The sequence below is a fragment of the Taurulus bubalis genome (genome assembly GCF_910589615.1).
Source record: "Taurulus bubalis genome assembly, chromosome: 15".
NCBI lineage: Eukaryota > Metazoa > Chordata > Actinopteri > Perciformes > Cottidae > Taurulus > Taurulus bubalis.
The window spans coordinates 8,058,215-8,084,141 of record NC_136603.1 but is presented as its reverse complement, the minus strand read 5'-3'; the positions used below and the strand labels follow the sequence as shown (position 1 = coordinate 8,084,141).

Below are 25,927 nucleotides of genomic sequence, written 5' to 3'. Positions count from 1 at the left end.
TTCAGGGAATAGGCTCTGATAAAAAAAAAAAAACATATGCTACCTGCTCAGCATCACACAGCAGACATGCAAAGCTAATGACTAGCTGCTGAACATAGTGGAGCATTTATCAGCCAAAGTGACAATGATTTCCCTCAGGGGCTCAATGAAAGTGAATTTTGGTCAGAAACTTTGAATGAATCCCAATGCTGCTCTGTGTGTGTTTGGAATGTAAATAAGAAATTGTTTGCAAACATGTTTGTTTGCTTACCTTAAATATAACTAACAATAGATCTGCTAATAATCCAAAGTAGTTTGACCTCGTGGTTGACTGCTTCAAGGCCTTTACACCTGTTACCACACCCAGCTGTGATGTCGGGGTGTACTGGACACACCTGGAGTACAGTTCTACATCACTGCAGCCACGGAGTAAAGCTTTAATTGTTGTTAAGTTGAGTGGACAAACCTTGGATCAATGAAGTGGAAACTGTCTCCTAATAAACATTCCATTTGCTGCAGATCTCCTCATGAGAGCCACAGAAAGATGTATTTCATCCTGTTGACCCTGTAACCACACTTCAATGTAAATCACTGTGTATGGGTGCTCTATTACCTCGGAAATTCACGGGAGTAGTATTTGCACCGTGAGACAGCCCACACACTACCACAGCTCATAATAGATATTATGGATTGGAGGCTCCTTTATGGCTTTTACTAACTATAAGCCTGTCTGTATGCAGGTAAAAGGCTTACGATATTACAATACTTTCTAAATGGCCAGCCCTGCATGGCAGTGATGTCATGGCAAAGTAATCATTGAAGCTGGGTCACAAGTTAACACTTGACAACTACAAATACGCTGAATTGGCTATCATTTGCGTGGCCGTATTACAACATGGCTGCTACACCAGGTATACAATTTTGATGAAAGATGGAGTCACTCGCTTACTCTCCAAGGGAGACGTGTGTATATCACAGGGGAATACTATATGCATTTATTGATTTTTAATCTCTAACTAGTCCCTTTTTTTTAACAGCCATTTTGAGTATCACTTAGGCTTGACTCTTTGATTGTGGTGTGCTGAGTTTATTTATTTTTTTCTGTTATCATCTCTTATCTTCTCACCTGCCATTGGGTCATTAGGTAATATTGTGCTTTTTCCTTTACTGCACCTATATTCCTATAGTGTGTCAGCCACCAAGTATTTAACCTCTTGCCAGCTCTCTTTTCCTTCATTAATTATCTGTTTGAAAAATGTGGCATTTGGCATTCCTAATACTGCTACACATCTGTTTGGCTAAATCTGTCACTTTATTCATCCAGAAGTAATTTGCCATGAAATTCAACACGACATGTGTGACTATATTTTTGCTTTGATTAATACAATTAGGCTCAACTGTATTTGGCTGTTCCTCTGTTCAAATCAACATTCCCCCTTCACTCACTAGGACAATGAGATCCTTCCTTCTAGAAAATAAGAGGTTTCTTTCATATACATCTCCAACCATTTTCCACCATCTAATTTCCTCCAGAGATCTCTTTGTCTTGCAGCACCGTTTTCTTTTTACTACAAACTTAATGTATTAACTAATAATATGAAGTAGTGGGGCAGCAGGAGAAGTGGTGGTTACCATCCATGGAAGCCTGACGAAAAGGGCCAGATGCCAAACACAACCTGCTAATGAGCATTGTCTGTGCCTCTCTGCCATTGCTACAGGGGGGAAATGCCACAGTTACCAGTGGAGGATGGGAGGATGGAGCAACAATGAAAGAGTGGTGTGGTGTCAGCGCTCAGATGGTGTCAACGTCACAGGTGAGCAGTCGCCGTGTCTTCTGGCCATCCCAGAGGCGTCGTGCAGAAGCACTCGTAGGAGCTTACTCAGACATTCTTGTAGAAATATGAGTATCTATGTATATCTGGCCTGATGCGGACTGCAGCTGAAAGTGTCCCAGTTCTTTATTTGTTGCCCGACACTGAGCTGAATGGTGTGAACAGCGAAAAGCTGCACAGGGTCTCATATTTCTATGCAGCCTGGATTACATGGATACGCACTGTAATATCACATCGTTTGATCACTCAAAAAGGAATTTGTAAGCGTTGCCATGACAGTCAGTGAATATTTGTTTCATTCATCTCAGCTGTCACATCTGTAATTTTGGCAGAGGGGCAAGTGGTTTAGAAATACATGAAGAATAGATTTCAGGTGTTAACTGAAATATTTTTAACAAGTGAGAAGAGTGTGTATACAAAAGTGCATGTCGCAATTGTTAATCTCAGTTTACAATATCATTATATTTTATATGGGTTACACCCTACAATATGTATGTATGCAATATGTGTAATCTTTCGGTACTTTCTGTTTCTCGCACACACACACACACACACACACACACACACACACACACACATACACACACACACACCTACACACACACACACACACACACACACACACACACACACATACATATAATAGAATCATTTTAGTATAGTGTTCATGTTGAATTTAACACCTTATTTGATCTGTGCATCCTCTGTTGATTCCTCCTCTCCTCCTAAAGTTATGTAATCAATAAGCCAGACTCTTAGCTGGGAGGCTTTCAATCCATATACAAATAATCATGCATTTGTATTTGTGGGAAAAAGAGCAGGCATAGAGAAACGGAACAAAGGTGATAGCGCTGTGGGAACGAAAGCTTTAGGCGAGCTTGATGTGCCGTAAATAGTTGGTAAATGTGATCTTATCGCCGTAAGGAAGTGTTTCTGGCAAATATGAGCCCAGAAGGAATAACCTTCCTCTGCAGAGATGGCAAGATCCCAAGGCATTACTCTTTGATATTTTGACATGCAATTTTCCATGTTGGGATTAAAATGTTCACAAATTGATCAAAGACTCTGATAGGCAACTGAGCCCATTAATCAGGTGTGACAGTACATTAATTTAGTGATCAATGGCGAAATGAACAGAAATAAGAACCTGTTGTCTTCCTTTAGGGGGGTGTTTCCCGCAGAAGAGGCCGACCACAGTCAGACACTGCCATCCTCCGTGCACGAAACCCTTCTCGCACTGCACACCGGTAAGATCATCGTACTTTGATCAGGCAGCTGTGATCTGTGTAATTCTCACTGTGTTTTGCTGTTACCTGCTGCTGCCACATTCTAGGTAAATGGGCTTTGACAAATGACATTTCTAATTATCAACAACAGGCATTCCAAGAATCCATTAATAGCAATGAATGTGTCAATTGTCTGTGTTAATTAGGGACAGCACCTAGATGGGGGAAACTGCTCACAAGCAGCTATGACAAGGAATAACCTCAGCTTGAAGTTTTACTGCCCCTTAGAGTACCCTCAACGTAACTGCACTCCTAAACAGTGCAGTAATGACTTAAGAAGTATTTCATGTGTTTTTGTTTCAATGCATTTAGATGCAGATGAAATGCCTGAGCAGATATGTGTGTGTGTGTGTGTGTGTGTGTGTGTGTGTGTGTGTGTGTGTGTGTGTGTGTGTGTGTGTGTGTGTGTGTGTGTGTGTGTGAGAACCCGCCCACTTAGGAGGTTGGGATGAATCAACCTGCGTTAAAGAAACACGCAAGACGGACAATTATTTTAAAAGAGTCGAGTGGAGCAGAGTCGTGTCTTTGCATAGCAGATGTAAGCAGTGTTTTTGCAACAATGGGAAAGTAAAACTTGTCTTGTGTGCTTTATATGATGTTCTCCCCCCAATGCAGAGTGGAGTGTGTGGGTGTGAGAAGGGTTACACTGAAGTAATGACCACGCACGGCTTCTTGGACTACTGCACCAGAACCCCGGGGGTGGACAGCAACAAGAAAGCTGATGTGAAAACCAACTCTGGAAGATTAAAACCCGGACCTTCTAAGGCCCAGGACCTCTTCACTGAGTGGACCTTAAGACCTGTTGGCCCAGGTACTGACATGGAAATCATCTCTACAGCTAGACCAGTGGGCCAGAGATCATCCCTCCCTTTGAACCTGCCTTTGTAGCTCTGGAATCACTGGGCCGGAGATGGAATCCATTTTATGCCGATGTCTTTACTTTGCCTCATCATTATATGCTGTGAAAAAAAAGAGGAAAAAAAAGCTCAGTTGACCATGAAAATGCTCCTCTGCAGTATGTTTTAAAAGAGAACAGAACTACTCCTTATGCTGAAATGTGAGGGGGAAAAAGACCTCCAGACGAAAGATGTCGACGTAAATATATTTAAAACTTGGTATTAAAACTGCTTTTTGATTGCACAGATGGAAGAGTAAAGCTGTGGGTTTACGCCGTGACTGCCGTTGGATTCATCTTAATACTCTTCATTATTGCATTATCATTCCTGGTTTGGTATGTACTATATTGACTTCTTGAGATTTATTCTGCACTATGCACATTATCAAGAACAAAAGCACCATTGTTGGCCACACACATTGTAGGTGAGAAAGAGCCTGAACACTGAGAGGCAAAGCTAATTGCTAACCATCTGCTATCCTCCAAAAGAACCCTGTCAAGTATGAGTTATATTCCTCACAATATTTTGTCTGCTGTGTGCAGCTGTTATCAGATAATGGAATTCTTTGTAAAGACTGCAATCAGGTTGTGCTACCCTGTGCTGCTAAGTCAGATACACTGTCAACTTTTCTTTCTTGTCTATTTCTTTCAGTAAGCCATCTAAATCTACGAAGACGTCTCCTCCACCGCAGAAGCCCTTGACCCTGGCCTACGATGGTGACATGGATATGTAAGGCGGCTATATCTCGCATGACGTGTTGGGCCTCAGACAGACTCCAGACTACGTTCCGTTTGTTAGCAAGCTATCACATGCAGCCGAATGTTGGCCAGTTTGAGTTGGGTGACTATTTGCTGTAGTGCCAACTGTAATGCAAAAAAAATGCAGTGGACAGATAATGACGATTGCACCTGATTTGCTGCTAAAGGGCAATATGGCCCGGAATTTTGGCATCAGCCAATTTTCCTCCCCGAAGAAGAGGAACCAAAGCCGGACATGGTGCAAATGAGACTAAAGGCCTCTAGACGTAGGTAACAAATGGACCTCTAGTTTCTTTTTTTAACTGCTTGCAATGTGAACACACGTTTACAGCGCTGTTTGCAACCAACAAGTCATGAGGACTCCTCAAAGGCAAAGACAAAGTGGATTCACAGGTGTTTGAGTTTTTTGTGTGTCAAGAATCAGAGGAACCACCTGATTATTTGTCTGGTATTTGTGTTGTGAGGGAGACAAATCATCTCGACTCAGCAGTCGCTCGTGACGTTCAAAGACAAAACAATAGAACATTTGGCATTTGACTTTGTCTCATCAGTGCTGGATCTTTGTGAAAAGAAATGTCACACGCCTTTTGGCTAAACAAACAGCCTTTTTTTTAATTTCTGAGAATAAACGAGATGCTCTATGCACTACGTTAGTGCTGATACACTTTAGTTTTTTTCCTTTCAAACGACTTTTCTAGTGTTCTAATTGTAATGCAAGTTGTTGCTGTCAGATTGTGTTTTGTTGATGATATGTTGTGTATATGTGGAATCCAAAAGCAGGTTTTACTTGAGTTTAACAATACAATGATGCAGTCATTTCTCCTCCCTGAATCTCATGAAAGTCGACCGCTGAAGGCTAAATTAAAACTCAAATGTGTGGTATTTTGCCCTGAATGATGGCAGACTGCTTTGACGTCAAATGCAGTCAAGAATGAAGCAGTGTCGCGCAGCCAAACCAATCTCCACAGCGCTGTGTCAGCGCTTAAGAAAGGTCTGGCTCCACATTATCATTCTGCTATGGGGGAGGGGGGTGGGGACACTCTGGCTTGTTTGTATTTCTTTAAACCAAACCCAATCATCTTGGACGAAGCACAGGATGCAGCGACGGTGCCCTTGCAGAATAGATAGCGGAAGGGGAGGAGGATCCCGGCTGGCAGCCAATGGCAGGCTTTTACGCACAGTCTACATCTGGTGGGTCAGTCTGAGAATTAACAGAAAACAACAGACACAGACCTTTGATTAATGCAAATTATTAAATACCAGCATGATAAAGATCATACCTCATACACACTTGTTCATCAAATGCAAAACAAAAAAGCACTGATCACCAAAGCAGATAGAAGAATAGAGATTACCAATAATCCATTAGATCACACAGTGTATTTTTTAGAGCAAATAGGCTTTACTTCTTTCAAAAGGATGTCACATTTCATTTTCTTTTCACACCATTTATTACATCCAAATACAAAGTCAACTGACAGAGCAAGGGGAGAAATTAGTTTTGGATAGCTGTTCTTTCTTCTCTCAAAGACATGGCTCAAAACATGAAAGACAGACAATACCAAATATTTATGAGCACACATTAGTTAAGTAGATTAAATCATATTTCTGTTTCTCTTGCTCATGCACAAAAGTAACAGCTTTTCCTTTACTGAAATTGTTTCAGATTTCCACTTACAGTACAAGACATCCATGTTTTCTAGTAAAGCATCTTAGTTGACCATAAATGCACACATTTATTATAATTTAAACATGCATCCTCCAGGGCATTATCCATACGACCTAGTTGAGAATTACATTTCTAGTACGTGGTGGTTTTGGCATTGAACACAGTTTACGCTGTTTCTCTTTCTGCATCCACAAACTGAACATTTGGTCTTGTGTAATCTGACCTCCTTTTGAATGTATTTTACCAGTGACTCTATCGTAATGGTTGTGCAAATATAGTTGCTACATGTTGTAACAATTGTATTTACACATCTGATTGTATGTAAGCATGCTTGATCCATTTTGGCAGAAAGTGCTCCGAGTGGCCTTGCAAAGATTCTGTTTTACAAGTTGCCAAACATTTGAGCGTCGTTTTTTTTTCTAATATTTGGTCAACAAAGGGACATACGGTATGGTAAATGTGAAGTCAATGTGAAACCCAATTGTGAGATAATTTCTAGATAACAGGATCAACTAATAAACCAGTTATCTGGGCACATTTCCATCATAAAACAAAGAATAGCCAACTTCTGACCGGATTCTATTGGGTTGTATCTAAGAAAATCTAAAAGTATGTTCAATCATTGTTTACAGTACCATGCTATTTGTGTTACTATTGTGTGTACATGGAGAGCTGGACAAAAATGCAAATAAATTGTGGAACCATGTCAAAATATAACGCTGCACTCTTTCCCCTTTGTTGCACATTTTCAGGGTTCAAACTGAGGGAAATCTTTGTGAGAGAGATGCTCTCGTCCTGCTATGATCTTCATCGGCTCCTTGACTCTCAAATTGTAATTGCTGATACAGGTTCCGAGGCAGAGTCCAGAATTTATAAGCAGCTGATAAGATTCGTCTTGCCCTCCAGTCAGATCCCCACTCTGATAATCCCAGGATGCTCGCAGGTTGTAACGGAAAGTGTTTAAAACTTTCGTCTCATCGAGCTCATTTATTTAAGACTGTCACTTTTATTTAAGAATAGGGTGGATTCAAACGCTCGGCATGCTTTGGGTGGCAAAGACGAGAGCTGGTCTTGTCTCGTCCAATTCATGTCATTTCAGTAGCTCTTTAAAGGAATATTTCGCAAGTTTCAGTGAAGACTTTTAAACAATGAAAGTGTCTAGTTTTAATCAGGATCCATCTATTTTTTGCAAGCCGGATAATATAATACAATGCAGTATGCCTATCAGAGAGCTTCATGAATAATTAGCGGAAATACATAACCTTTTCAAATGATGAATGTTTGATATAATGTATTACTGAGTTTGGCTGAGTGATGAAATTCTTGCAGTTTTCATCACTTTGCTGGTGATGTTTTATCTTTCCAAACTAAATGTTTTACTGTATTTGCCAAAAGAAAATACTGAATGATTTTTGGACTGTATTTATATTAATGGATTTTAGCCTTCGTTGAACATTGCTTTTTGATGGCGAAGAAAAACAGGAAGACAGGATAGGAAGCCATGTCACAGAAGTCACCAGCTGAGCCTCCATATATTTATAATACTAACATCAAGGTGTAAAGGCCAAACGGGTGTAAACGCCTGCAGCAGTCAATATTAATCAATAGATGAAACAGCCAGTGCATTTGCCTTTGACTTTAGTAAATTACCACCTTGTGTGAAATGTCTCTGGATGGGTTAGGGCAACCATAACCTTTAGTTTAAACATTCAGGTTCCCCTCAGTATGAATCGTAATAATTTTGCTGGTTCCTTACATATTCCTTGTCATATATACCAACATCAGGTAATACCAAATGCATGCTCGCACACCAAACTAAGATTGTTCACATGGCAACCATTATACCTGCTAATCATCAGCATGTTAGCATTGTCATTGTGAGCATGTTGACGCTATCATTTAGCTCAAGGCACGGCTGTCCCCAACAGCCTCACAGAGCAAGGGCAACTGTATTAAATATGACCTTTGTGTACGTACAGCATTATATGTATAAAATTATTTTCTGTCCACTGGCTTGTCTTCTCGGTTTAACACTCCGGGGACGACGAACACGCAGGAGTGTTTTCTCGGTGTTTACTCAATGTTTCTAGTTGTCCTTGACATTTGAAGATTAGCACCTTGTGATCTGAAAGCACAGAGGTGGCACATGGAGTACAACCTCTATCTCGGATAGATAAGATGGAGCATGTTCATAAAAAGGGACTCTGAAGCTTAGTCTGGCTTGAACTCTAAGCAATTGAAGGGCGGTCAACTTAATAGTTATATGGTACAGTTTCCTAGTTTTAGTTCATGTTATGGCTATATAGTATTTCATTTAAGCCAAATTATACACATTCTCAAAAGGCCAGAAAATACAATTTTCCAATGAAAAATATTTTTCTTGGAGAAATGATGATGTATATATTCCTGTTTAACTCTGTTTTTAGATACAATGACATAACATAAACCCAAAGTAAAATCAAGAAAACATGTTTTAATGTTCAAATTGGTGGTATAATTGCAGAAAGGAAGTCGGAAAACAAGATTTGTCTAATAGGTGCTGGCTAGGGTCATCAATTGGGACAATGAATGTACTGAGGATGCACTCATGTCCTTGAGAAATATTCACCAGAGGGACACATGTCAAAAAATGGAAATGGAAATTTTAGAGCCTAAACAATTACATTATAAACTTCTGGCTACTAACTCATATCTGACTAAAATCTCCTCCCAGCATTCCCTATCAGATAGGGTCTGTGGCCTAATTACAACCTGATTTGGGTTATCCCATCTGCCTTAATTATTGTAATCTTTTCGAGCATAATTAGAATGCCATACCCCACATTCTGCTGATCAAAGCATGCTAAAATGTTGTTGACACTAAAAAGATCTGTCCAGGCATCGGTCCATGCAGTGACAAAAGCAGCTTGCTGAGACTTGAAATAAATCAAAGTCACATGGTCAAAGTTACATTCTCTTTATTTTGGAAGGCAGAAGTGCAGGTTTGTACTGTGTTGATGCAACAAAAATGTAGTTTGACAACTAAAACTGGCAGTCATGGTGGATTGCTTCAGTTGAGCAGGTTGTCGGAAGCTAATTTGCATAGTGTAGCCTATACACACCATAGTGAAATGAATCATGGATACCAATGGAAACACTTTGCATGCAAATATGTTATATCATTATTATTTCATACTAAATGCTAATTAGACTACCTCTGGTGCAGCTCTCCCTGTTATAGCATGAATGGAAATTCCTGTGATATTAATATGCAAATATTCACCAAAGGCTCTCCCTACCGCCAACATTGCAGACTGCCCAGCTGATTGTCACGTTATTTACTTACATTTATTAGAACCGTGACTAATCTCCCTCGATAATGCTTTGTTTGTAATTTAATGTTTGCGTAGGCTGTGCAAACGCAGTAGACGTTTTTTCAAACCTGCAAATTATTGTTTGTTGTTGTTGTTCTTAATGGACGTAAATGTCGCTTGTAGTTATTAATGTGTGGTGTTTCATCACTGGGTTGCTTTTCCTTTGCCGCACCTCGGGGCCCTCCTTAAGGGAAGCGAGGCTTATGCGTAGTGGGAGGGTTTTGTTCCAGCCCGCAGATCTCTCCGGACTCCCTCCTGCACGACATGTAAGTGAACGATGTCGCGTTTTAAACACCACATGCACAAAGAATAGGACAACACACGAAAACAGCCGCGGTGACGTCACCTATTCCGATCAACACATACACATACACACACGTCGATCGGAGGCGACGGGCTCCGTATCGATCTGTGTGTGTTGCTGCTGTTTGTTTTTTCCGCCGCTGTCGGAGTCATCTTGGACGATGACACGTGCAGCTGCACGGACACTTAGTTCCGGTTCAGCGATCCCGCAGGCGAAAATAATAGCAATCCGACGGATATCGCTTGTTTTATAAATGGGCGCTACAGCAACTGGTTCAGCACACCGAGAGCAGAAGCCGAAGCAGTGTGTGGTGATTGAAGAAAAAATAAAAAAAAGGGGGAAATCAATGTCCAATGGCTGCATTCTGTTATGAGAAAGGGCATATTTGTTCAAACATATTGTTGTAAATTAAGTGAGTGTAATAAGGAAGTCCGAGCTACGACAGGAAAACTACATACAATTAAATTACAACCTATTATTTTGTTAAATTGAATCGGTCGAGTTATTCTGCAGTGATTGTTGATGATAAATCAGCAAAACTATAAACTCCTTATTCAGGCGTCACAGTACCAGCTGGACAACAGCGTCTGTGTTTATGCTGAAAGAAAGACAAATTGAAAAGAAAGGTTATAAGGTTATACTGTTCTGACCCGCTTTGTTGTTGTCTCTTTATTCTCTGATTTATTCATTTTTTTTGCCAGTTTATTTGCCATGGCATCTACACTGACGAGTCTGGTTAATGATGATAGCAGATACCAGAGAAGCTTCCAGCTTTTTCTGGAGCGCTCCTCTGAGCATCAGTGTATGCGGGACTTCATCCACAATATGCTGCCAGATATACTGGCCAGGTAATCTGCCACACTCACACACTCTCTCTCTCTCTCTCTCTCTCTCTCTCTCTCTCTCCCACACACACGTTTTATGAGTGAGAGAGATATGAATGTTGCTGATTAACCATATTACTATAAACCTACAGATGGTTTCATCCCTTAAGAAAGAAAGAAAAGATTGCAGTACAGAATACAATAAAGTAATAAGCAGTATAGAAGAAGACAGATTGGGGAAAAAAAGATTTCACTTCCATTTAACCCCTAAAATGTGGCAAACACGACAGATAAAACAAAACAAAAGTCTGATTAACACTCAGGAGGAACCTCCTCATACTCCACCTCTCATTATTTCCAAACAGAACTCTGGGAAGCGTTATGTGATGTCATTCCTCGACTGGAAGAAAGTTTGTGCTCATTAGACTTTACCTCGTGAGCATTTATCTGTCAAAAACATTCAATTTCTTTCTTCAGATTTAATCAGAAAAAGAAGGAGTGTACACACTCCAGCCAATTACACTGTCAAGTGTGTAATAAAATAAAAGTGATAAGATACAGGGTGAGGACATGAAGCACGGGAGGAATTAAGCAGCATAACCTTTTCAAATCCACTTATCATGACAGCTGAAAGCGAATATTATGTTTTGTTGTTGTATTATACATGTTTTATCATGCTGTATATACAAAGATGAATGTCAATGGCATTGATTGAGTGTTTGTGGAAGGTTTTCTTTTCTTGCACATTTGTCTATGTTGATACAAGTTTTCTCCGTGAGAGGCCAATGGCAGCTGCAGAGAGCTGAACCCTGTGACTGTCTCAGCAGCACACCAGAGAGGCATCTGGAGAGATATACCCCACATGTGAATCAGAAAGTGTGATCTGCCTCTGAATCGGAGACGCTTCACACGCTATACCAGAACATCTCACACGGCAAAATTGACAGTTACAAGCCTTAAAATGTGTCCCACATTCGGCGGGTTGGAGGATGTGAATTTCAAGACTGTTCTGAAGACTCAAAGTGCTTTTCTCCTCTCTTCCTTTAGTATTGGAAATGGAAAGTCCCACGTAAATGTCATAGGAGTTGGGAGTGGAGCTGGTAAGTGCACACGGTATAGAACACTTTTACTGTTGAACTTATCCTATGTGCTGTGTGACTGTGACACAGTAAATAGCTGAACGACTTCTGCGGCAGACGGCAGGAGTGAGGGGGCGTTGATGGGCCGGCTGCTGTAACTCTTCCTATTGGTCTGCTGTCATTCATGGTTGTGGCCGTAAAATACCTTTACCCGTGTTATTGCTGCCAAGAGTTTGTATGCATCCGTCCAGTGGTCCGATTAGTTTGAACCTTAGTCGCAGACAAAGGGACCTCTGTAGTTTTTTACCGCACTTTGTTTCCTGCACTCATTGTACATCCATAATATGTTCCTGTCACTACAGTATGTGCCCACGAGTGCTATTACCCTTCACTTTTGTCAATGCTAATTCTTTTAATTTACCTGAGCTGTCGTGTCAGTATCACAATGAAGCGAGGGTACTGATTCTCTAATGGACTGTAAAATGCATTAGAAGGACTACTCCTCCGCAAGGTATTACTCTATCTAATCAGAAAGATTCACCACCTGTCCCGATTAGCTTCTTTGCTTGGATTTAGTCCAGTACATGACAATGTGTCAGCTTTAATAAGAACTAGAACAAAATGCCTCTGGCTAAATGATATTGAAAGACATATCATAGTGATCACTTTCGTTTTTTTTCTGAGATTATCGCATCATAAGATGTATGTTTTCCTGCAAAACTGACAAATGCTATTTGCTATTTTACTGCTTAAATTTGCAGCACCGTTTGAATTGAGATGATATGCAGGTTGACTAAATATAGTCTGCAGACACACCTCCAGATCCAGTAGAGTGCACTTTTCCAGTTATTATTATGAAACAGTTTGGCTAGTGTGGAGGGAGTAGGTCAAAATTGTAATTGCAAGAAGAGATTCGGTGGTTTTCAGAATACAAACTGTATTGGAGCCTGTAGGTGGGATTGACCTCGAGATGCTCTCCGAGCTCCGTCTGAAGCACCCAGGGGTGACAGTGGATAACGAGGTGGTGGAGCCCAGCAGCACTCAGCTGCAGAACTACAAAGGTACAGTCTTTATGGGCACACACATATCTCACACACACACACACACACACACACACACACACACACACACACACACACACACACACACAAATGTATCTGTATAGTCACATACCGCCAAAAATGTAATTTTAACGTAATTATTATTCATGTTCATATATATATATATATATATATATATATATATATATATATATATATATATATATATATATATATATATATATATATATATGTAGATGTAAGAAGATATAGAAGATGTAAGAACAGATACTTCAGGTAATCTAAATGAATAACAAATGTAAAATACAATGTTTGCCTTGAGTCTGATATGTCGTCTCTTGAGACTTACACATACAAACATAATAAGGGGATCCTTATCAAAAGGGCTGGGAATTTGTGTCGGGTATGATCTTTGCTGATTAACTCGATCACCACAAACCAAGAGATGATCCCGTTAAACCATCGGCGGGGGGAATATGGAACAGATTGCAGAACAGTACACAGGAAGTTAATAAGTCAGGCTGGAAGAAAAGAGGTTCACCACACAAATGAACTCCTGGAATGTGATTAGACAAATGAACACTGGAACCCACCTCATACCTCGCCTCATTATTTCGAAACAGAACGCTGGGAAATTTGTAAATATATTGTAATACAAGGTTATGCCTGGGCAGAAAGTACATGTGTGATACATCAAAGTTGTAGAGTTGTTTTAGTTTTTAGCCCAGTTTTATCTGTTGGGAAATATGACAATTATGTGACAATTATTATTAAGTTAATTAATTGTTTATATAATTATTCTAATGGTGCCAAAGTGGGAAAAAGGCTCCTCAGAATGAGAAGTAGATTTATGAGGTTTTATTTTGATTGTATGGTTAAAATAATATTAAGACATTATGACATAATTAGAATAATATCAAAATGAGTTGCAATGAAGAGCAGGATAGCAGAAATATTTTTGTTTAATTACTGAAATGCAATCAAATAAACACAAGACGTGTTCATGCACATCTATTACTAACTACTCACTGCAGGTAAAACAAACAGCACAATAACCAACGACAAAAAACAATACAACTATAATTCTTAGAGGAAATTATTCAATATTGTGATGACTATTGACCAGAATGGACCAGATACTGTGATGGTATGCCAAGTATCTGGATGACGCCTTCAGAGGGCAGCAGACTAATATAATTAATTATATTAAAACAGGAGGTTCTATTATAACAGGAGTTTCTATTAAAACAGGAGCTGGCACATGGTTGCTCTAATCAATTTACCCATTATCTGACCAGGCAGTTCTAGGATTAGACGAGAACAATTGCTTCTATTCATTTGCCTAAGTCACTTTGGAACATAATAAAGGTCAGATTTTTTTAACTTTGCAATCAGAAAGGCAAAATGATACCATGGATGAATTGAAAGACGTTTATTAAAATCAACTATAATAATTAGACAAATGAAAACAAATAGCTATAGCTGGCAAAACAAAAAACATTTAATTAAATATTTAGGATACATTATTTTACTTAGAAACAAATATATGTGATTGACTTAATCTGCAGGAGTTGCTTAATTAGTAAGGATACACAATTTCTAAATGGAATTTAAACATTAAACACAGTTGTAATCTCATTCATGGAACTAAACACAGACAACCGCAACTTTAAATGTAAGCAATTTATAGAATGGTTTTCGGAATGTCAGGCATCCTTCCTGGCTGACCATTAGCTGGTTTCTAGTCCATGGCTTGAATGTCAGAAGACATAAACTCCATTGCCAGCGGAGACTCTTGGGCTGATACTCTGCACTGAACCTCCAGTCTCGTGTGGGAGGAGGGAGAAAGTTTTCTTCCCAATGACAGACATCAGGACAAAGTGTGTTCTCCTGCTTGCATTTGGGTTGATGCTGGAGAGAAGATGTTGAATATGTAATTAGTCTGCTCTTCATTTTGAAGATCACTCCTTCATCTGAGGTGCAAAATATAAATGAATCAACAGTGTGACAAGAAAATGTTATGGCCTAAAATAAAAATAGTCAGTGGAGGCACTAAAATATCATGTGTTGGTGTTACCATTACTCTGTAATACAGGTAATTGTAAGTAATAAAGCACAGTGTTATTGAATTAGTTATACTTTCCTATTATATGTAACAGAGCAACATGTAATCACAATACAGCTTTTTGATGTTGTAACATTATTGTGTAATAATGTTTCCATCCAATTCCATAACTCTGGTTTGTGTCTATTGATGCAGTTGCGGTGTCACAGAAACCAGGTTTAGATCACATCAAATTTACCTGGAACCAGATGACTGCCACTGAGTTTGAGGAGCACTGGAAAGGGAAAAAGATGACGAAGAAGGCTGACTTCATTCACATGATACAGGTTTGTGTTGCCAACGTAGTGCCTCTGGGCCACAAACTGTATTTTTGACACATCTAGGTCATATTCTTCTGGCGGTGCTCCACAGCAATTAATCCCATTAGAACATCCGTCTAGCATAACGTTACATTTGGGTGCTCTATGAATACAGATACCTCATTATCTGCTGTGAAATCGACAGATGCTGTACTATGTGAAGGATCCCAGAGCTACCATGAGCTTCTTCAGGAGTCTTCTGGACAAGAATGGGAAGCTTCTTATCATTCTAGTGTCTGGTAAGTGGGTGGATTTTATCTCAAACTATCAAGACATTGAACCTGTTCCTTCTCTCTGAGTCTTGGGCTTAGTTTTGCTGTCTAGAGCCAGTATGCCTAGTGCTGATACATCTAGGATATATCGGGATGAAAACCAGTGGATGTATTTAAACCAGCAATGTATTCCATCTACAAATTAATACTACTTACATGATACATACATTCATTGTATGTATCATGTATGTATAAAGTCAGTAGGATTTATCTTCTGTGATGCCCTGGCTTTTCCTCTGGTGCCTCCCAACAGGGCAAAGTGTTTACTTAACCAGTATAATATCTCAACATTCAGAAGATGGATTGGATAACACTGATAAACACTGACAAATTAGTAAATGCTAGCATGCTAACACGTTAAACTAGGACCCCGTGACATACTTTGTTGAATTTGGACACGTTCAATATGAATGAACTTTAAATTAACAAGCATTGCAATTCACTTTTGCTGCTGGATCATGGGTGTAGCATGCTAATGCTACATGAATAGATAACATTACAACTGAACTTTTCTTCACTTCCCTGGTGTCAATGAGCACGATCGGGCACATGACCAGCGGCACTTTGCCATTGCAACTCAAATTGTGTATGTTTTTTCCCAACTAATTTATAACTTTACTGGTAGCAAAATGCATCTACTCATTAAATCCATGCTCTACTTTGTAGTACCGCTTTGCTCAGTATCGCTTTTTTCAGTACCGTTTATTTTTGGTAAGATAAGAGATAAAATAAGATAATCCTTTATTAGTCCTTCAGTGGGGAAATTGCGGGATTACAGCAGCCTTGCATACAATAGAGACACATAGTAAAAAAAGAAAATCAAGTAATATAAATAAAATAACAATAAACAGTAGTAAAACAGTAAGAAGAATACAGTATCAATTTCCAATTAAATATATAGACGGAATAAGAGTATATATATATATAAAAGTACTTAACGTATTTATATTGCACCAGCTGAGTACAATCAAAGTGTCCACAGTGAATAAAGTGACCAAGTGTCCAAAAGTGATCAAGTGATAGTGGTTTACTGAGAGCTCAGTGTGTTGTGCAGCCTGACAGCAGCGGGGAGAAAGGACTTTCGGTACCTCTCCCTCAGACACCGGGGGTGAATCAGCCGGTGACTGAAGGAGCTGTGCAGCGCTGCCAGAGTGCCCTGCATGGGGTGGGAGGCGTGGCCCATCATGGATGACAGCTTATTCATTATCCTCCTGTCCCCCACCACCTCCACGGTATCCAGAGGACGCCCCAGCACGCTGCTGGCCTTCCTCACGAGCTTGTCCAGTCTCCTCCTGTCCACTGCAGTGATGCTGCTGCACCAGAAGACCACTCCATAAAAGATGGCTGATGCCACCACGGAGTCAAAGAAGGTCTTCATGAGTGCTCCCTGCACCCCGAAAGACCTCAGTCTCCTCAGCAGAAAGAGTCTGCTCTGTCCCTTTTTATAAAGTGCGTGTATGTGGTCAGACCAGTCCAGTTTGTTGTTCAAGTGAACACCCAGGTACTTATAAGATTTAACGATCTCAATGTCCAGTCCCTGGATGCTCACCGGTACCGGAGGAGAGTGTTTACCCCGGCGGAAGTCCACCACCAGCTCCTTGGTTTTACTGGAGTTTATCTGGAGGCGGTTCCGCTGGCACCATCCTAAAAAGTCCTGGTTCAGCTCTCTGTATTCCCTGTCATCATCGGTGGAAATGAGGCTGGCGATTGCAGAGTCGTCAGAGAATTTTTGCAGGTGGCAGTTAGCAGAGTTGTGGTTGAAGTCCGAGGTGTGGAGAAGAGAAATGGAGCCAGAACGGTTCCTTGAGGGGCTCCCGTGCTGCAGGACACCCGATCTGACTCGCACTCCCGTATCCGCACATACTGAGGATCCATGCAGTCAGGTGGTGGTCCACCCCGGTCTGCTCCAGCTTGTCCCTCAGAAGTAAAGGCTGGATGGTGTTGAAGGCGCTGGAGAAGTTGTAGAACATGACTCTCACAGTGCTTCCAGCCTTCTCCAGGTGAGAGAGGCATCTCTGCAGCAGGAAGATGACGCCGTCATCCACCCTGATGCCAGACTGGTAGGCAAACTGAAGTGGGTCCAGGGATGAGCTCACCAGGGGGCGGAGATGGACAAGGACCAGCCTCTCCAAGGTCTTCATCAGGTGGGATTTGGTACCGGTACCACGCAGGATGTCTTCCATAGCTCTGGTACTTTCCCCAGTCTCAAGCTCAAGTTGAAGATGTGCTCCGCTATCCCGCACAGCTGGTCAGCGCAGGACTTGAGGAGCCTTGAGCTGATGCAGTCTGGACCCGTGGCCTTCCTCACCTTGATCCTCCTCATTTCCTTCCTCACCTGGTTGAGGGACACGCTGGGGGGTGGGGTGCTGGTTGTAGAGTGCTGAGTATGAGAGGTGTGAAGGGGAGCTGAGTGCTGTGGAAGGGGGGAAGGTGGAGGGGGAGCTATAATCCACGGGGACTGTAAAGGGCAGCCACTCGTGCGGCGCCGGAAGTTAAGTACCGCTTTGCTAAGTAGCATACACCTTATTTTTTAAGTGCTTAATGGAACTTGTATAAGTTAGTTCAGGGAACAATGAGTTAGAATAGTATTAAATTGAGTATTGCTCAGGACCCGAGGAAGCGCAGCGTTGAGTGTAGTGTTGTTTTATTATCAGTTCTGGAGAATGCTGCAGGCAGTAAGTAACACCACGGGCGGATTCAGCTTGTTATCAACAGGCATGTTTTCAACCGGCACTGCACAGTGTGTAATCAATTGATGAAACATGACAATTTAGTGTTCCATTCAGGCCAAACGGCTCAACTGTGTTAAAAGTATGAAGCCAACATGCCTCTCTGCAGAGCAGTGAGTTGATAATGTCAAACCCCTCGAGGAGAAAGTGAGATTGTACACACATTTTTAGCATGTGGGTAAATGTGTGCTGCCGAAGTTTAGGGAGAAAGAAATAATGTTGGTGCCTGATTTAGCTCCATATGGCTGAAAGATGAACGAAGAGAAGAACGCTTTTTCTTCTGTTAGCATTGTCATTGTGAATATCTTAGCATGCTGACATCAGTTTTTACCTTAAAGCACAGCTTCGTCAAAGTAAGGGCTCATGGAGCAGCTAATCTATGTAGACTTTTAGTCTTGTTTTTATGTCGTCTTTTCCAGGTGAGAGTGGTTGGGGAAAGCTTTGGCGGACCTACAGTAACCAACTCTGTAACCAAGAAATAAGTCAGTGTGTGACCACTGGAGACATCAAAAGCCTCTTGGACTCCGACGGGGTGAGCTACCAGAGCTACGAGCTGCCTTCTCAAATGGATATCACTGAGTGTTTCACCAAGGGGGATGAAAAGGGGGAGCTTCTGCTTGATTTTCTCACTGAGGTGCTGGACTTCAGTAAGACTGCCTCCTCTGAACTGAAAGCTGGTGTTTTAGAGTTACTTCGGCACCCGGACTGTAGCGTGGAGTCCAACGGTAAAGTTATCTTCAACAACAACCTTGGAGTGATCGTCATAGATCAGCTTACTTAAAAGCAAACGGTTCATAGAGTGAAAGTGAAACTTGCAGCAGATTAACAACATACTTTTTGATTTAAGAGTGATTGTTTAAAATTGTACAATGTATAATTTAAAGGAATGCAACAAGTTATTGGCCTGTGGGAAAGGCCTTGTTTCACATGATCAGTTATTTTCCTCAGAACAGTTATTTTGTAGGTACCAATTATTGTTTCTTGATTTTATCTGTGTTTGTACAAAATAAAAATGTGAATTGATTGTGATTTTTTTTTTTTTTTTTTTACCCAAACACATTTTGTTTAAGTGTTATGAACCACAAAATGGGAAGTTCAGAGTTTTGATCAGCTTCAGACATCAGCCTCATATTCCATCATGATAGCATTGTAGACTCCTGTGGGAGTGTCTATTTTTTTTCTTACATTTTTGAAAGTGATGTCATGACAAGTGTCTCACTTTGTGTAAGCAATGAGATATAACTAGCTTCCTCTAAATCCTCTGCTACTGCTGGAATTCGGTGGGGAGCAAATCAGCAGAAACGTTTCTGCCAATCAAGAGTGCATAACGATAAGATCTATAAATAGATTTTTGGATATTCAATTCAAAAACTAGAACTCAGTAGAGTAGAGATTGCCATGTGTATCTGCAACAACTGCTGACGTGATATTGTAATTGAATATACAACTCTGTACATGTTCTCACCACGTTGTCCTGGGTTAACCCCTGAAAGTGAGGCAGACTGACGAGTATAACTCGTACAATACTCTGTGACTCACTTGAGATTTACCTTGCTGTCCACAAAGATCTCAGCAGCTACTTGAATTCACCGGGGAGGTAATCAGCAGAACCTTTTCTGCCAAACAAACATCTGTAAAAGATTAGAGCTAAAAATAATCATTTGTGTATCCTCTGAAGTTTCTATGGTTACTAAACACATTGCTTGCATGGATGCAAGCTTCAATCCAAAAGGTCACAATAACGGTTCCCCACAACTCTCTCCTCACAGAAGATCTACTGTGTGGATAACCTCACGGACACCATAAACTGAAGTTTATACTGGTATGGTATGGTATGGATGGCCTGCAAGTCATGAAACTGATGTTGGATTTTGTTTTCACAGTTAAGGGCCAGAGAACCTTTTGCTTTGTTCTGCTGAAAGTGGTGTTTAAGGTAAAATGCTGCAGTTCTAAAAGTATATAAAGTTTGTTAAGCATAAAAGGTAGAGATTCAGCAACTGGAGGAAAATGGACAAACATAAGTGTGTTGAGTTTGCTCAAAATATTTTACACACTGTGTGCTCTGCTTCTGGTGCAGATAGTCATGAGGATTAGTGGGATTCTTTTATTTTGTTTGAACAGTTTAGAATCTAATTGCCGGCCCACTTGGCTACTTATGTTCTAAAACATGCTGTTGCCGTTGGACTTGGCCCGAGTTTGACCCACATCCAAGTGAAATACAAACATGATAACCCGCCTCTTAAATAAATTGAACGCTCTGGCCTTGTAACAACAACACCAGAAAAACATTTGAGACTAACTTCTGAGAATCTCTAAGATGCTTGTGAACTACAAATTATTAGGCATTTCGAAATACCCACTGGAAAGCCCAATACATAGGAATCTGACAGTACAGCTGCAGCTGGCTCTGGTGTGCAGACAAAGTTCATCTTTCAAGAGTTACGCAACAGAAGGTCACGTGAGTTTATATGAGCCCGCCTGTGGGAGGGGCCGTGCAACTGCAACTCTGCACAAGAGTGGGAGACAATCGCCTCTCTGTCCTTACTCTCTGCAACTTGAAGGTAATTGGTAAATACTTGCAACGTACGTTAAAGATCGTTTTTAAATGCTATGATTTCAAACCGCTGTGTGTAACATTGCAGGAATCAGTCATGGCTGAGGAAGCAAAGACGACTTGTTACGATGGCGGTTGTGTGAAAAGCTTTCAGTTCTACTTGCAACACTCGGGAGAACACCAGGCCATTTTCCAAAGTCTGCACAACATCCTGCCGGGAGAATTTAAAAGGTAACTTACAAGAGGAAGGGCTCTGATAATGCTGAACTGTCCGGTGTTACGGTTTAACAGGCGACCATGTTAACTGGCGACTTTCGGCCGAACGCGTCTCCTGTTGTCGTCGTTCCAGCAGATGTTGAGAATAGCAAGAGAACACGTAAAACACCGGTAAAGACGTTTTGAATGGTCTGATATTAAACAGCTGTCTATTGGTTTGAGAAAGCAGCGATATTGTAAAGCGCTCCGCAGGTCACGTCAACATGCTCCATGGAGTCGCAGTTGGTCGCAAGTTGATCTGGTGGCTCTCTGCCGTTTAAATGTGACTGCTGACTGTGTTGTAGATCATTTCATGGTAAATCCACAAGAAAATCAACTGTGTCTATCCTGGTGTAGTGGTAATGCCACTGACCTCTGATCTTTATCCACCCAATGATATGAGTTCGAATCCCGTTAATTAAACTTATATCTTTTGTCTCTTCTTTTTTCGTGTACTATAGAGTTAATTTACGTGACAGATATTTGCACAAAACAGACTCCAGTCATTATGTGTTATTTGTAGCAACTTTATTTTTCTGTTTCAACACATAAACAACAAGCGACGTTTCCACTCGCGTGGATTATTTCAAACATATATATACTGTATAGTTTATGTATTATGTCTTGTTAGGTAATACACTTATTTATTAATTCACTTTTGCCCTTCAATTGTTAGTAACAATTCTATCCTTTTACTTTTCCATCTCTCATATGTTGCAGAATCGGATTAGACAAAAGCAGCCTGGATGTTCTTGGTGTTGGAAGTGGTGGAGGTATGTGACGAGATACAACTGGTAACTGTTGCTTGGACACATGCTGTGGTTTGTTGAGGTCACTTTGGCTCAGTTACAAACTGTTGAGTGCCGTGGCAAAGCTCCACAAGCGTAAGGGATTGCATTATCATTAGGGATGGGTATCTTTTTTTAAAATATACATACCGGTGCTAAAACGATACTTTTAAAACGATACCGGTGCCTGGAGCGATACTTTTTTATTGCCATGGCCATTTTTTTTCTTCTCAAATTGACCCATATATTAACTGCTTAAAGTATACTATTAATATAAAACTTCAAACTACAGCTTCAAACTTTTTAACTTCAAACTATAAACAATATATACAAAAAAAAAAACAGACAAAAAGTATCAGGTGGCCTGATAGGAACCGTGTGCATCAGAACTTCACTCTGCTGCTGCTTTACTGGACTACTCATCATCATTAATATCAACTGGGAGAGCTTTTCTGAACCAGACAGAGCTGCTCTTGAATTTGGCAAACGCCAAACACCGCCGAACAAACACGTCACCAAATAATCTTGCTCTTGCGAATAATCACCGGCTTGAGCGTTTCTCAGCCGGTGTTCTTGCCGGTCAGCTGCCATAGTGGCACCGGTTTTCGGTACCCAACCCTAATTATTGATCGTGTGGTTTATGTTCTTCAAGAAGCAGCTCTATTTAAAGATCAGATTTTGATAATAATTATGCCATTGAAATTGATTGAGTTGGCTTTATGTAAAAAAAAAAATCTTCCCAGAGTTTATCAATTCAAATTGTCCCCTATAAATATTGTGATAAGGTTTCAGGTCAAAATGTGGACCCAAATAAAAAGACATCAGGCAGGCGTGTGAAATGAACAAAGACGAGCTTTGATAACAAAAAGCTGGTTGCAAAAAATTAACCAGGAAACAAACTGCGTGAGCAGGCTGAGACAAACTAAACTAAGAACAAACACAGGCGGGTTGACGAGAGGATCACCAGTTACAACGTTAACAATATTGTAACCCTAGTTCTAAAAGCAAAAGCCGAGCCCTCTACTGGACTCTGGGTAATACCCCTCTCTAACACAAGCATGCATTCGCCCACTATGTAAGCATATATCCGTGCTTCTCATCTCGTGAGGCAAGCTTGTTTGACGTTCAAATCAGAGAGAATAAAGTATAAAAGAAATTCCCACAATTGTACGTAATATTTTACAACGTTGTCATGATAATGTCAAATGTAGAATAAAAGTGCTGTCCAATTGGTATTTACACTATTTCAAGCCCCTGCAGCCTCACACACTCATCCATTGAACAGGTGCCGTCATTTAAGTCCCTACTGGTTCAGGGTTTAAGGCTTTTGGGGGGACATTGGGAACACACAAAGACAGGAAGTAAACTTAGACTAAAGCCTCATATTTACTTATAATATCATACAATATTTAAATAAATTGTACAAAGTAACAAGTCTGTTAAATGTATGCCCCGTCACTTATATTGGAGGCATAGAAGGTATTTGTTTTAAGATGACAGATCCCCAGAAATTGTTACTTGCCCTTTTTAGTTTTAAGTTGGCGACAAGGAGATGGGACATTTATGGGTTATAGTAGGACACGTGGGTCAAAGTGCTCGCAGTCTGAACTCTGCGACACTAAAAGATTACATGAATGTTTGGACAGCGGCAACATCAAAGTCATCTTCCCACACACACACACACACACACACACACACACACACACACACACACACACACACACACACACACACACACACACACACACACACACACACTTGACCTAATATATTTGACAGGTCCACCTGAAATTAGTTAAAAAAGTTTCAGGAATGTTTGCAATATTCCAAACAAATACATTTTGGTGCATGAGGTTTTCACAATAAAGCAGCATTACACTGAGGCAATGGGTTTCCAAAGTCTAAAGATGTCCTGGTTTCTTCCAGGGGAGGTGGATGCCCAGATACTCACTGTGCTGCAGTCTACACTCCCTGCTGTCCCGATCACTGCTGACATTGTGGAGGGCAGCTCTCAGCTCACAGACTTCAAAGGTATGGAAAATGCAAGATGTCGCAGAGTGATTTAGTTTTATAATTTTTCGATTTGTGTCTTTGTTGTCTTCATCTGATCATAATCTGCTTTTAGGTTGTAGCTATTGTCATCTGTTATATCACATCTTCTATACACTGTATATACTGTGTTTCTTAATTATATTGTCTGCATTATCTTTTTTTTTTTTTATGTACAACTTCTAGCTTTGGTTGCAAAGATCACCAACCTTCAGAAGATCCCATTTGCTTGGCATTTGATGAGCAGTGAGAACTATGAAAAACAAGTCAAAGCTAAGGGAGATATGAAGAAATTTGACTTCATACAAATGGTTCAGGTATTATGACCTTTACCTTCAGTTTAACAATTTTGTATTGACAAATGTGTCTCACGCTGTGTATGCCATGCGATATATTTAGCTTCCCCTAAATCCTATGCTAGAATTCAGTAGGGAGCAAATCAGCAGAAGTGCATAACGATAAATGTTAAGTATTCACATAATGCCGTTTCCCCAGTCAGAACTCTGTTGTTTGAAAACGCTTTAAGCACAACCCAAAACATCAAATTAAAGGTTGCTCACAACTCTCTCCTTAACAGATGATCTACTATGTGGACAACCTCGCCGGTACCATCACATTCTACCGCAGCCTCCTGAAGAACAACGGCAGGCTGATGATCATCGTTGAAGCAGGTCAATAGAACTACGTTTTCCAGACTGCTTCCCACCCTTCTTCATCCTAACCTGTTTCTTAATAAAGTGCACAAACAAACAGATAACAGAATTTTAAACAAGTGTACTGTAAGTGTATGTAAAAGTGTAATGGGAAAGTGACGAGTCTACGAGGGATGTGCAGGAGAGTGACTGGTAGGAAATTGTACGGTGTCCTCTTGGATGTTTGTGTTGAGGACTGGTGAGAGCTCTTGACTGTTATTTAAAGTCCTCAGACGACCAATAGTCTCTCATGACTGTAAAAAAAGTAGCATCTGTGTTTTGTTGTCATTTGTCAATATATTTCTTCCGGATTTATTTCATTATTTATTCTTCTCATATCCAGCTCACTCTGGTTGGGACATCCTGTGGAAGACTTACAAGAAGGAGCTCGCTGTCGATGCCATCACAGAGTACCGCTCATCAGCCGAGGTCATTGCCTACCTGAAGAGCGAGGGTCTGAAATATGAGGAGCACGCCATTCCCAACACCTTCGACATCACGGAGTGCTTCGACCCAAGCAGCAAGACCGGAGAGCATCTCTTGGATTTCATGACTGCGAAAAACCACTTCTACCAGTCCTTCACCCCAGAGATCAGAGCAGGAATTCTAGACCTTCTCAGAAGCAAGTGCAGCACTGAAAAAGATGGCAAGGTTATCTTCAACAGTAATTTGAGCTGCATATTTGTTCATGCTTGATGTGGAAATTGGTTCATGCATTCTGATTTCTCTTCATGCATTCACTTGACCCTGCTATTGGATCATGCAGTAGTAAAGTCATTTTAGCCTATTTTCACCAAATGTTGTCTGTATGTGATGCAGTTTTTTTTCTTGCTTTTATACATTTTAAACATTATACATTATAATTCTTCTTAAGTTGGGCCATAACATGAAAATAATAGCACCCATTTCACATTAGAGCCACGAACTGAGGCTAACTGCTACCTAGAGTGCCGCCCTGTGTAAGATCCCACAAAATGGAAAATGGTTCATGCATTCTGATTCCTCTTCTTCCATTCACTTGACCCTGCTATTGGATCATGCAGTAGTCAAGTCATTTCAGCCTATTTTCACCTAATTGTGTTTGTATTTAAACCAACATTATGAATAAATAAAATGTATTTTC

General features: G+C 40.6%; 3 protein-coding genes across 3 annotated transcripts in view; all 3 read left to right on the top strand.

The window, feature by feature from the left end:
- The window catches only part of thsd7ba (thrombospondin, type I, domain containing 7Ba), a gene marked incomplete at both ends in the record, with an annotated part of 107,190 nt that extends 102,464 nt beyond the window's left edge, over positions 1-4,726 (top strand). Inside the window, 5 exons of the mRNA XM_079230869.1 lie at positions 1,698-1,793; positions 2,976-3,058; positions 3,713-3,908; positions 4,241-4,328; positions 4,645-4,726. Coding sequence (XP_079086995.1) covers positions 1,698-1,793; positions 2,976-3,058; positions 3,713-3,908; positions 4,241-4,328; positions 4,645-4,726 — 545 coding nt within the window. The remainder of the gene's footprint in view (positions 1-1,697; positions 1,794-2,975; positions 3,059-3,712; positions 3,909-4,240; positions 4,329-4,644) is intronic.
- A 5,271-nt stretch (positions 4,727-9,997) lies between these two features.
- On the top strand, positions 9,998-19,490 carry hnmt (histamine N-methyltransferase). Its single transcript, XM_079230720.1, has 7 exons — positions 9,998-10,039; positions 10,779-10,925; positions 11,949-12,001; positions 12,934-13,041; positions 15,302-15,432; positions 15,611-15,704; positions 18,886-19,490. Exons 2-7 carry the CDS (start codon positions 10,789-10,791, stop codon positions 19,245-19,247), a joined length of 885 nt encoding a protein of 294 aa, XP_079086846.1. The 5' UTR covers positions 9,998-10,039; positions 10,779-10,788; the 3' UTR covers positions 19,248-19,490.
- A 1,462-nt stretch (positions 19,491-20,952) lies between these two features.
- On the top strand, positions 20,953-25,927 carry LOC306748044 (histamine N-methyltransferase A-like). The gene is made up of 7 exons (XM_079231163.1): positions 20,953-21,027; positions 21,109-21,251; positions 21,996-22,048; positions 23,990-24,094; positions 24,299-24,429; positions 24,690-24,783; positions 25,148-25,927. Exons 2-7 carry the CDS (start codon positions 21,118-21,120, stop codon positions 25,498-25,500), a joined length of 870 nt encoding a protein of 289 aa, XP_079087289.1. The 5' UTR covers positions 20,953-21,027; positions 21,109-21,117; the 3' UTR covers positions 25,501-25,927.